Genomic DNA, 12668 nt, shown 5'->3' on the forward strand with positions numbered 1-12668 from the left:
GCCATTTATTTATCTTTTGCGCGTTTATTTGTAATTTTCTTATTGTTGAAGTAAGATCATAGTCTTTGGTGAATAGGACTCTGTCATCAGCGAACATTGCTAGGTGATCATCAATAATTTGGATGATATCGTGCATATGTGTATTAAAAATAATTGGAAATAAGACACTTCCTGCTCGAATAGATGATTTAGAGGAGATTCAGTTGTGGATTTCGATAGAAAAGGTTCATGTGATATTGAAAAACATTTTGCTTGAGAATTTTGTATTTTAACCCAATCAGCCAAATTTGATCAAAAGCTTGTGTCACATTTCGTATACATTCGGTCAACCAATCTCTGGAGTTGCTGAATTGTTGAGTGTCCTTGTTTGAAGCCGAATTAGAAAAGTTTTTGTATAATTACTTCTAATTTTGAATTTCTGATCTAAGAAGCGTTTCATGAACACTTTATACACGCCAAAGGAATAGTGATCAGGATAACTTTTTTGAAATGGATGGGACAGGAAATGGTGTAACGTTGAATAAACCAAAAACTGGACCGTGATCGATATAAATGGTATTAATAAGAAAAATAAGCAAGAAATGCTTTAAACAGAACTCTCAATAATGATTGAATTTTTATTATCTCAACTGAATCATCTTGTATTATAATAATAATGTTTGAGTATTTACAAGAAACATTGAGGAAAAAACGAACACATTCAGTTTTTTTAATTTCTAATCGATTTTAACACTAAGAATCTTCAGTTCCCGGACTTCTGCACAAAATCGTTGTCGTTGACACAACCGTAATTAGAATGAAGATGACTAAAAAAATTCTATCTAAAATAATCGAAGTTTGTTTCCATTCGAGTTCCGTGAGTTCTCTTCTTTCTTGATCGGCTAAACGTTGATCGTTTCGATCGATACTCGTATGGACTTTGTTTAACATCCGGATAATTTGGGTTTCAAACCCATCTGGGGGAGTAACAAAAAAAAATTAATTAAGCCATTAAACTTTTCTCGGTTCAAATTTTCGCCCTGTTTAACCTCCTTCTTTTCTAAACCAAACAATTAGGTTTGCGAAGAAAAGCAAACGATTTAAATTTAAACTTGTTGGTAGTAAGTTTCGGTTGGAATTCAAAAGGAACTTCGATGTACGAAAGTAAAACGTAAATTGCTTTACTTAAACGTTCGGATTTTGTGTACCAAATCCGAAGATCTATACCTTTTATATTCTTGTTTGAGTTGATAATGGCCGATAAGTTCCGATTCCAATTGGAATCGTTATCAAAAACGATTACTTTTATAATTTTAAACTTTATTTAAATACTTAAATATTCAAGGGATTAACGGACAATTGGATGTTAAGCTTTCCGTTTTCAATGCGGTTAAGAGCAATCTAGAAGCGTAAACACGAGATCTTGAATTTGTAAAAGGGATTACCTCACCCGTTAAACCTCAATATGTCTTAGCAAACGCAATTTAACTTGGTGTAAGATTACGCTAGAGAATCAATAAATCTTGTTATTTTAAAATTTTTGTTTTTAACCGGCTCCTCCGCCATAATTTAATTTATTTTAAACTAAATATACCTAAAAGAAATTGAAATAAATACCAGGATTTTCTGGTTTGTGTCTTGGTAAGAATCGTGGTGATCTTTGTTGCCTAGGTTGAAGAAAATACCCATCTTCTTGGGCGTGCTTATCTGTCCAAGGCCATGGAGTATCCAATCGAGTTCCTGTTTGAGGATTTATTTCCTAAAATAAAATAGAACCACATAATTAATTTAAATCGTTTCATATTGATTTGGAATAAATATCCTGAAACAACAACAAACGTAATTTAAAACTTGTTTAAATTATTTAACCAATTGTTTAAATTACCAATTGAACTGAATTTCGGGTCGTTCTTTTAATTATTTTATTTAAAACTAACCTGTACTTTAGCACCACGGTGCGCAGCTGTTGAATTGTCAAAGTTCATGAATATCAGCTTTCCCATTCTGTCTAACACGACAGTTCTAACTATATTCGGAACCGGTGTTCCTCTCACACCTCTGTGATAAATATTTAATGTTACCACTGAGAGCCCAGATGCAAAAGTTACCAAGCAAATACTTGTTCCATAATAAAGACCTAAAAATTGTTTTAAATTCATTTAATTGTTTATGTTTATTAATTTTTTTTTAGAATGATTTTTTGTTGGTTGATTGATTTTCGTTGTAACAACCCTCGAAGCTTGTCGCGAATATTGCCATAAACCGTCCAGAATGCAACATTACAACCCAATCAGTACTCGAAAAACGACCATAAAAAAAGTATTGGCACTAAACCCCGACAATTTTTCGTGCAGATTCGAAGTTGGGGAATTATGCGAAAGTATAAAAATCGATCCTGTTCCTCCCCCCCGGAGGCCGTAAAAAATCGTTTGTTTGGGTTTAACATCGACGTAAATTTGCGTTTTTAAGACCCCTTGTTCTTTATATAGACATTTTTTACTACCTCTTTTTATAAATAAAATCGATTATTTCGATTTTAATTTTTTATTAAGAAAATTGGATATTTTTAAACTTTTTTATCAAAAAACTTTAAGATGTACCATCCATCATCATAAAAATTCATTTTTCGTTTATATTTCGTTTTTAATCCATCAAAAACTTTTCTTATCTTTATCCAAAATATTATAATTTAACTTATAACTTATTGTTAGCTTAAACTTGTTAATTGCGAAGTCAATAACATGTTTTGATGAGGATCTTAAATCCCGAGGGTTTAACCCCTCGTTTCGCTTTTATCTACTTTGTGTTTATTTTTCTTGTTTCCGGTTAAAATAATAACCCTTCAGGCTTTTAATAACGTTTACGAAAATTGTTATAGGATAAAAGAACACATTTTCTATTTTTTAAATTACTTTTTTTTCGAGGGAACGCGAAGAAAATTCGATTCGATTTAATTGAACGCCGTTTCAGTTTGGGGTCTAATAATTTCACGCGACAGAAGATGTCAAGTTACATTTTGATAGGTTGTAATGGCGTTGACCATCACGTTATCGGCGCTAAGAACGAGGAGGACCCTGGAGAGTTTGTCAAGGGAGAAGGGTCGTAAAGAAAGAATTCCGTGCGAGAAATAAATCCACGTCTGGAGATCCGTAATTAAAAAATAATTGGCCAATTATAACGCGAACCTAATTTCCCGGTTTTGGGCACAACGAATATTAATTGCCTTTGAAATCAAGTGGCTAGAATGCAAATTTCTGTTTACGAATATTACCAAAACCATAAAAATTAATTACATTTTTTTAATTGTGATTTCTAAAAGAATTTTTTTCTACTTACTTATTAATGGTGTTTTTTCGGTTGGCGGTAAAGTTTCTCTTATGGTCATCAGGAAGACTGTCATTGATAATAATGCGCTGATACCTAAAGTTACTTTTTCACCTGATTCCGAAGGCACGTAAAAGACCAAAAGAGCTAAAATCAAAAATGTATTCGATTTATTAACAAAAAATTTACCTATGTACTTTGTTTTTCCACCTACTTTACAAGCCGACATCTTCGTTGTCTTTAGAGATAACGAAATATTAAATACACCACTAAAAAACTTTGTTATTTCTTCATCTAAACCTTTTGTCTCGTCAATATCATGCTATCAATGGCGGAAAAAATACACATAATAAACTCATTTTGTGCAGGGTGGGCAAATTTGGGTGTTATTATAGGCTATCTCAGAAACTATAAGAGATACGAAAAAAGTAGATGCCATGTCTCGGTCTCTTTTTCCGAGACTAATCAATCCCGCAAAAACCAAATCTCTATCTTCTTTTGTTTTTATGTTATAATCGAAAAGTCAAATTTTAGCGATTTCGAAAAATGCTCATATTTCGTTTATTTTTGAAATTAGATAAATGGGGTTAATACATTCTACAGGCACTTTTTTAAGTAGAATATACTGTCGTTGAAAAATTTTAAACATAGCTGATAATTTTTGAGATATAACATAAAGTTGTATTTTTTTAAATACAAACTATGGTTGATTATGATGTTATTGAACAGAGCATATTTTTAGCTTTCCAATGATGTATCGCACGCATGATGTATCTGCAGAAAATAAGTGTTTTTTTTCAATTCTAAAATATTAAAGATTAAAATTTAAATTTTTAATTATAGTAGGCGAGGAAAACGCTAAATGCTACTTAGTTACTATAGCAACGTGAGTTTACGTAACGAGTTTCCCGTTTAAGAAGTTCCGCATTATCTTTAAATAAAACGATAAAATTAAATATAGAATATATTGGAGTCCGCTTTGAAGATGATACGTAAGTCTTCATATCCATAAGTCCGCTCCCAGTTTATGATCCCTAATTTCCTCTATCTCACCCAATTTCAAAAGAAAATATTGCTGATATCAAAAAACTTCTAAATCTTATGTTTGGGGAAAACTGGGAAAATACTACCGAAGATTTCATTCGTTGATTCCGAACTGTTCTAACCTTTCAACCAGCAAGTTTAGTAGAAGAAGATGACAGTTTGTGACTGTTTAGTTCCTGAAGTTGTTGTTCATATTAATTATTCATTAATACATTTCTTGTATTTTTAATAAACAAACTTTACTTGCTAACCATTTTTTATTGGTGAACAAAGTCAGGGATAAGATGTTGAGAAATTTAAATTAACTATTCAAAGTTTTTATTCGTTGGTACAAAACCAAGTTTATCCTGAATAATAGCACAAAACCACCTTTATTATTTATTGTCCTGACCCGCCTACTATAATCAAAATTTTGAATAATTTGGCGCTTACTATTTTGGAATTGAAAATTAACGCTTATTTTCTGCAAGGACACCATACATGCGATACATCATTGGAAAGGTAAAAGTATGCTCTTTTCAGTAACATCATAATCAAGTATAGTTTGTGTTTAAAAAAACACAACTTTGTGTTGTATCTCAAAAATCATCAAGTATATTTAAAATTTTTCAACGGCAGTATATTCTACTTAAAAAAGTGTCTTAAGAACGTATCAACCCCATTTCTCTACATTGAAAAATAAAAGAAATATGAGCATTTTTTGAAATCACGAAAATTTGACTTTTTGGCTATAACTTAAAAACAAAAGAAGATAGAGGTTGTGTGTTTGCGGGATTGGATTAGTCTCGAAAAAAGAGACCGGGACATGGCACCTACTTTTTTCGTATCTCTTATAGTTTCTGAGATAGCCTATAATAACACCCAAATTTGCCCACCCTGTACATAATGAGTTTATTAGGTACATGGTGATGGTCTTTCCGGAATTGATATCATGATAGTGACAGATCAAAAGTTTTAGATGAAGAAAAGATTAAGCGTTTTAATGGTGTATTTAATATTTTGCTATCTCTAAAGGCTACGAAGATATCGGCTTGTAAAGTAGGTGGAAAAACAAGGGTAAAGTTGCCGCAGGGGTAAAAAGTGTAACTTACCAATACAATTTATAAGTATACAAGGTAAAATTAAATTAAAAACGTAAAACATGGGTCTTCTACGTAATTTTATCGTATACGTTATGTCCGGATAAGGCTCCGGGCAACAAGAATAATACTCAATGTGACGAACTGCGTAAAAATTCACTAAATCAAATTCTCCGTTAGCTTGATAATTGCTGACGTCGCCTTCTTCAGTTTGTTTAACTAATTCCACCTGGTAATGAAAGAAAGGAACATTATCAAATCAAATTGCAATAATTTACTGCAATTAAAATATTTTAATACATTTGTTTAAATATTTAAAATATCGGACTCGAATTTGTGATAATTTAAGCCCAGAATAATAAGACTTCTCAAACCATCTAATCTTTTGCTTTGCATAATGAAATTAGATTGTGGTTCAGTTGACTATTGCGCACACTTTGAGATTAAGCAGAACGCTATAGGTCTAAACTTTCCATTTTATTGTAGTATTACATTTTCTGTATACAGAAACTTGTAGGAAACCTCAAAATAGTCGTATTTGCTCCCTTATCACGTGAAATTCCGTCCCAAAAACTATCAGGAGTGCTTCTAGGTATATAGTTTTTGTTGGAAACACTTTCATTACTAGAAGATTCGTTCCCAACGTATTGGGGGATTTTTCAAAAACGCGTATCTTAATTATTCCATTGCCAAAGTTTGCTCGCGTATGCTTATCGTGTTTAATATGATTTTCTATACCTATAAGACTAAGAAAAGATTAGTAGGTTTGATGCCAGAAATACTACTAAATCCATTGATGTCTACAACGCTTGATTGCTAAGGTATGAGACGCTACTTTTAGGTGTCTGTGTCTGCGAAAGGTTTAGTCATAGGTTCGAACTGGGTAAGGTCGTGTTTAATTGATTTCAAAGGAAACTAGTCGTGCTGAAGGGAGGTAAGGAACGACATGATAGATTTATAAGAGGTGTGAGGAGAAAACCATTTGCTTCGTGTTACACCAAATTTCACACTATATAGAATTTCTAAGAATTGCCCTTTGAAAAGTTATCTTCAGTGCGGAAATAGTGCGCAACAGGGACCTTAAGTTGTAAATAATCTCGTCAATTAGAAATCATTGATCATTGAAAATGGCCAACATCGTGATTTTGCCATAAAAGTGTTTAATAGAAATAATGGCAGGAAGATGCGTAGAGAGAAGGCTGACGCTATTTCAGTTTAGAAAATGATGGTCGAGTTCTCTTAAAACCTTATGCAACCTTACAGAACCCGCGGTATTCGGTTCGTAGCAAAAAAGTTTCTGAAATAAAATATGTCCAGATAAAATGTTAATCTATGCCAGTCTATCAGATGTCTCTGTGTTAATCTATCAGATGCAAAGCAAAAGATTGGCAGCAAAGATCAAAGTTAGGTTCGAGAGGTATACAGGATTTTAGAAGATTCTACCAGATTCAACTTTTCAAACTGTAAATACCTCTGTGTTTAAGACAAACTATAATTATTGATAGTTGTTTTACATGAAATTAATGTTCACATGACATCCAAACATTTGGAAAAACGTGCACGATAGAGATATTCTTACAGAATGATCAATTTCATAAAGACTATGTGATGATGAATCAACATCAAAAAATAGCAGACTTCAGAACAAACTCCCAAATGGACTCAAAATAAAACAAGTTATAGGTAAAACTAATCCAATGGATATTTAGCGCGTACAACTAATGCAAAAACTAAGCTATCATTATCCAAGTAATTCATAGATATGCCAAGGAGAAGAACAATCATCTATTCACAGTCACTACAGAAGAAATAAAGATTTTTATGGCAGCCTTGTTATTGAGCCCCTTATCTAGAGAAAGACTCTCAATATTTAATTTATTAAATGATACTTGTGAAGATAATTTTATTGATATTAACTATATACTCAAACAATGAGATAAAATCAAATTTGTAAAAACAACTGTTCTACTACTTTATTAAAGAATCCTCCAAGTTATCGGCAATGATAAACTAAATAATAAATTAAGCTATCTGAAAGCTTTTCGTTGCAACATACAATGTCTAAAATACAGTGTGATAAAAATTACTGGGTTGAGTTGGGTTAGATTTTTGTAACTTATCTAACATCGATTGTGAATTAATAGAGATTTCAGTATAGTGTACAATAAGCATCCTAATTGATACAGTAACCACCCTGATTGCGGCATCAGAAGAGGAATTCAACGACCTAATCGGGCGAGTAGAGAAATGTTATCGGTCTAAACGTGATCAAAAAGAAAGCTAAAATTATGATAATTGACCAAGTGAACGATAACAGACCTGAAATAAGGAAACTAAAAGAAATAAGGAAATTAACAGGAGAAGCTCGCTAGCGAAGGAAGCCCTGAAAAGACTAACAAACATGTGGAGAAGTTGTGCAATCTCTTTTGCAACGAATATGAGGGTGGGTCTTCTCTATATATTGGACGTTAACTACGCACAAAGGAAATTCGCTGCCTTGGAGATCTTTTGCAGAATGCTAAGAATTCCGTGGACACTAACGAGTCAATACTACAACAACTGACACCAAAAATGATTGCGAGTAGGGATGGCTGGAAACTTTTGAATATTTCTTGGATACGTGGTGGACTTATCTTAGAGGGCATAGTAGCAGGCAAAATGTCGCGTGGAAGATTCGCTACAAGGTCATCACAAACAACACGTCTGGGGCGTACATTCAAGATCGCTGAGAACAGGGATGAATGGAGAAATGGTGTGGAGAGCAACTCATGACAGTACGATTTTCTAACATGACACGTTTTTAACTTTGTGCGGTATGTAGTGGCTTTATCATGTAAATACCAAATATTCAAAAACGGGTCCAATAATGATATCGTCCATAATCCTAGCCTAACCTTTAAGAGAGCATCTCCATAATTTGTACTATTAAATCCCAATATTTTTTAGCATAAAAGAAATCAAATTGCAAAGCAGCTTTTTAATGAATACAAAATGTGACAAAAGAGATTTGTCCCTACAAATAATACTGAGATGCAGTATTATTATCAGAGGGCATATTAAATCAGATGAAACTTTTATATTTATGTATTCATCATTAATAATCAAAATTGCTATTAAACAAGATATTGGCATGAATTGTAGATTATTAAAAGCACTATTTCCGAAAATTACATGTTGTCCTACTATTCCTGGAAATGCTGAAACCGCGAGTAAACATCGAGCTGGGTCCTAGTTTAACAGGACGACCTCGTACAACGTAATTAAATTTCAATTTTGGAAACCAACCAATACGAGCACTTTTAGTTGGTGAAATTATATCTCGAGTACTTTCGATATGACACAACATAGTAAGTAGTTAGAAAATAAAAATTAAATAAAAACGCAATCTTTAATATTCTTTTAATCAATACCCCATAATTTGAATAAAATTAATATTCTCGGTTGTTGATAAATTTTCTTGAAATATTTATAAGTATGTTTATGAATATTTATACGTATTAAAATCCTATTTCTTATTATTCTGTTTATTTATGATATAAGATTCAAGAAAATTAACTTAGTGTATATTGATATCACAATCAATCTTCCGCAATTCTGTAACATCAAACATTTCAAGCCGTTTGAACCTGGTACAACAATTCCCAAACATCAATAACGGAACAAACCCCCTTTCTATTGAGGTAGCAATCTCTCAAAACATTACACGTTACACGCTTTCAAGTCAATTCTGTTCTACTGTTCAAACAATAGAGCGATTCACTGTGATTAAACCAACGATGTGTTTCAATTTATCTCTGAAATTTTTATCTAACCAATTTTCCTGAAATATAGCTACCTTCTTACTTGAAAACTATGTTGATAGATTCCGATACATGTCTCCGCAGAATTTCTAACCTCGCTCAATTAATCCTGAAACTTCTAAGTTTGGGTAAATCAATAGAATTGGAGTTGCGGGGTACGAAGTGTGTATTAGAAGAGGTGTTTTTGGGGTTGGATTGGGTGATTCGAAGTGGGCCTTCATTTACGACGTAATATGGGCAACTGGGGTGGCGACATTATCGTTTTATAGTAAACTATTAAACTCGAGCCGTTTTCCTTTATTCCTTGCGGCAGCTTTACCGCTTAAACGTGATAAGAACACCACATTTTGTATTCAACGAGTCGCAACAATATAAAGAGATAATAGGAGTGTTTTGGTGGTGAAGGTGTTTGCCTCAAAATGTGGATAATCCAATATCTACGAGTTTATGGCGGAAACGTATTGTTTAAGTTTCTTTATTAGTTTTTTTTGGAATTTTAATGAAGTTCTTTTGTGTCAAGAAATTGACTCTATATAAAACATTTGGAATTGTTCCATTTTCCTTGTTTCTAATTTCACGTTTTTGTTACTTCAATATCAACTTTGTTAATAAGGTTTCTCGTAAAAATTCTCCGCTTTCTCGTTTTAAAATTAAAAAATAAGAAATGTTTTTATTCTGTATTAAAGATTTATTCATTATTTCGTTTGGACGACATTGACTTTGACCTAGGAGTAATGCAGGAGTGCAACGGCTTCGATGTTCTATTTAAAGCTATGACCTATTTCTGAAAAGCTTTGTCAAAGCCACCAACCCGAAAGTAAGTGATTATAACTTTAGTGAAAAAAGTTTAATTAATTTTTTTAAAGAAAATTGTATTGTTTGATATTTTATTTTTAAAAACACAAAACAAGACAATGTGCTTAGGTATCATGTTTTCTTAATGAGCACTAAAACGTCTTCCTTGTATTCGATTTGAGCATCTTAAACGGATTTTGCGAAATAATTTGAAGGGAACAATTTCTTTTTGCTGTAATTATAGTGAAAGGTTTGTAAAAGATTTGTAAAAGTAACAGATTGGATTTTTCGTGGCGCTCTTTCTAAATCGTTTGCTTCTCCATAAATAAAAATCTCTTTCAATACTCTTTAACTTGAACGAATTTCCATCTGTAAATTCACTTCATATTGATCGATACCGAAGTGATTCATCAACATTCTTTTTATCGTAAAATTAAAAAGAAATGGAACTCAACCACAAACAATTTAATGGGTTGAGATATCTTTGAAAGAGAATTGATTGCAACAAATGGTGATTTAAAAATAACTGAAAAACCATTAATTCTATGAATAAAAAGTGCTTTGGAAAATTTATTCTTACTATCCGTGCCAAAAGTCAAGGCCCCGCAATTTAGAGATCAATAAATTCGCAACTAATTCGCGAAAAAAATAGATCGAGAAAAAACATTTTCATTTTGAACAGGTTGTAGCCTAATGTAAGGCGGGAATAAGTTTTATACTGTACAGAGCCATTAAGGAAACAATTATCAAGTGGATAGTGGATATAAGAAAGAATACTGATCATAGAGGTAGTTAGTAAAGTTAGTTTTCTTTTGAGACGTAAATCACTCCGGAACAGAATGTTAGGTAAGGTTAGTTTATCAGGATCTCAAGTAAAAAATGTTATAATCGTTGTGCAATTCCAGCTAGATTTTTAACAACAAGGTTTTTTTCTTCGTATCTGTACTAACGGTAACAAAAAACAATATTGTTTTTGATCAAATAGATACTATGGAGTTCGTATTTTTTGAATACATTGTCCTAGTAACAAATAAGCAGGGAAGAACTCAATAGAAAATCAGAAACAGCAGCTTGTAACTTGTAATGGCATAAATAGCAATATAACAAGAAGATAACATAGGTACATCAAGAGGGTAGAGTAGTGCCAGAAAAAGTATTTCGTTACAAAGTGTGTGGTGGCTTCCATAGCAATTATATTAGCTTTGCCACAATCAATTTAGGAGGTTATGGTCGGAAACAAAGAAGAGCAGGGTTTTGACTGTCTTCTTGAGGTGTTTCCAAAACTTATTTTGTTGGCCTCAGTAAGTGTCTGTCAATGGAGAAGCAATTCATAAACTTCATTTGTTTTCAACTTGGCTATCGCAAGAATCTGATTAAGGCGGGTACATAAATGGACCGCAATGATTTTTGGATTCAAATAAGATGTATTCTCAGGATCAGTATAAGACTTACGGATTAAGTAAACAAACTCGACACTAGTCTTCCAGAATACTGCTCGAATTGATGGTTACTGCATCAAGAATAGTGTTCTCATTCGGAAGGCCGGAAATATCTTACCCTTACCTTTTTATTATTGTGTTATGTGGCCTCTAAGGAAGTCATCCCAGATGGAAGTCGATAAATAGTAGTGATGGAACGAAAAGTGATTTTGCGAAAAGCCGAATACCGGTTATCCGGCATATCTATCCGGCTATTATGGTTATAATTTCTGGTGCATTTCTGAAGTGATACCCTACATTGCCACATTATTGCGATATTTGAATAAAAATGAAATTAATAAGAAAGCTGATAAGATATGTCAACTTATTTGGATCCATGATACAAAATGAACTGATTGATGAACTGATTTAACTAACGAAGCAACTCTAAAAAGAGGATACTTTAATTAATAATTGGTGATATTTCTACAAGGATCCTCCAAAACGAGTTAGTTCATTGGAAAGAGGATACTTTTATTAACAATTTGCGAAATTTTCATATTCATATTCCAAGAAATGGATTTTATAGGAATTTTTAAAACTTAATCGGAGAAAATTGCAAAATTCGAAAAAATTGTCGGTCATTTCAAAAACTTATTTCTCAAAAACTAAAAGCGATTTTTCAAAACCGCTTGTTGCATTAAAAAGAGGATACTTTAATTAATAATTGGTGATATTTCCACAAGGATCCTTCAAGAAATAAATTTTATAACGAATTTTGAAAATTAGCGATGAAAATTGCAACATTGAAAATTTTATCCAAACTTCAAATATTGTTTTCTCAAAAACTAAAAGCTATTTTTCAAAACGGGTTGGTTCCTTGGAAAGAAGACACTGTTATTAACACTTTGGGAAATTTTCATACTCATATTCCAAGAATTACATTTTATACGAATTTTTAAAACTTAATCGGTGAAAATTGCAAAATTCGAAAAAATTGTCGGTCATTTCAAAAACTTATTTCTCAAAAACTAAAAGCGATTTTTCAAAACCACTTGTTGCATTAAAAAGAGGATACTTTAATTAATAATTGGTGATATTTCCACAAGGATCCTTCAAGAAATGAATTTTATAGTGAATTTTGAAAATTATCGATGAAAATTGCAACATCGAAAATTTTATCTAAACTTCAAATATTGTTTTCTCAAAAACTAAAAGCTATTTCTCAA

The 12668-nt window shown here is 32.2% G+C and overlaps 1 protein-coding gene across 1 annotated transcript in view; it reads right to left on the minus strand.

Annotated features, from left to right (window-relative positions):
* Window positions 1-603: 603 nt before the first annotated feature.
* Window positions 604-12668, minus strand: part of LOC111414835 (neuronal acetylcholine receptor subunit alpha-10-like) — a 39343-nt gene continuing 27278 nt past the window's right edge. Inside the window, exons 5-9 of the mRNA XM_023046286.2 lie at window positions 5439-5655; window positions 3316-3450; window positions 1917-2116; window positions 1597-1738; window positions 604-956 (exon numbers count right to left, since the gene is read on the minus strand). Of these exons, the coding sequence (XP_022902054.1) occupies window positions 733-956; window positions 1597-1738; window positions 1917-2116; window positions 3316-3450; window positions 5439-5655 (918 nt within the window). The 3' untranslated portion in view covers window positions 604-732. The remainder of the gene's footprint in view (window positions 957-1596; window positions 1739-1916; window positions 2117-3315; window positions 3451-5438; window positions 5656-12668) is intronic.

This window comes from Onthophagus taurus, chromosome 11 (genome assembly GCF_036711975.1).
Source record: "Onthophagus taurus isolate NC chromosome 11, IU_Otau_3.0, whole genome shotgun sequence".
Taxonomy (NCBI): Eukaryota; Metazoa; Arthropoda; class Insecta; order Coleoptera; family Scarabaeidae; genus Onthophagus; species Onthophagus taurus.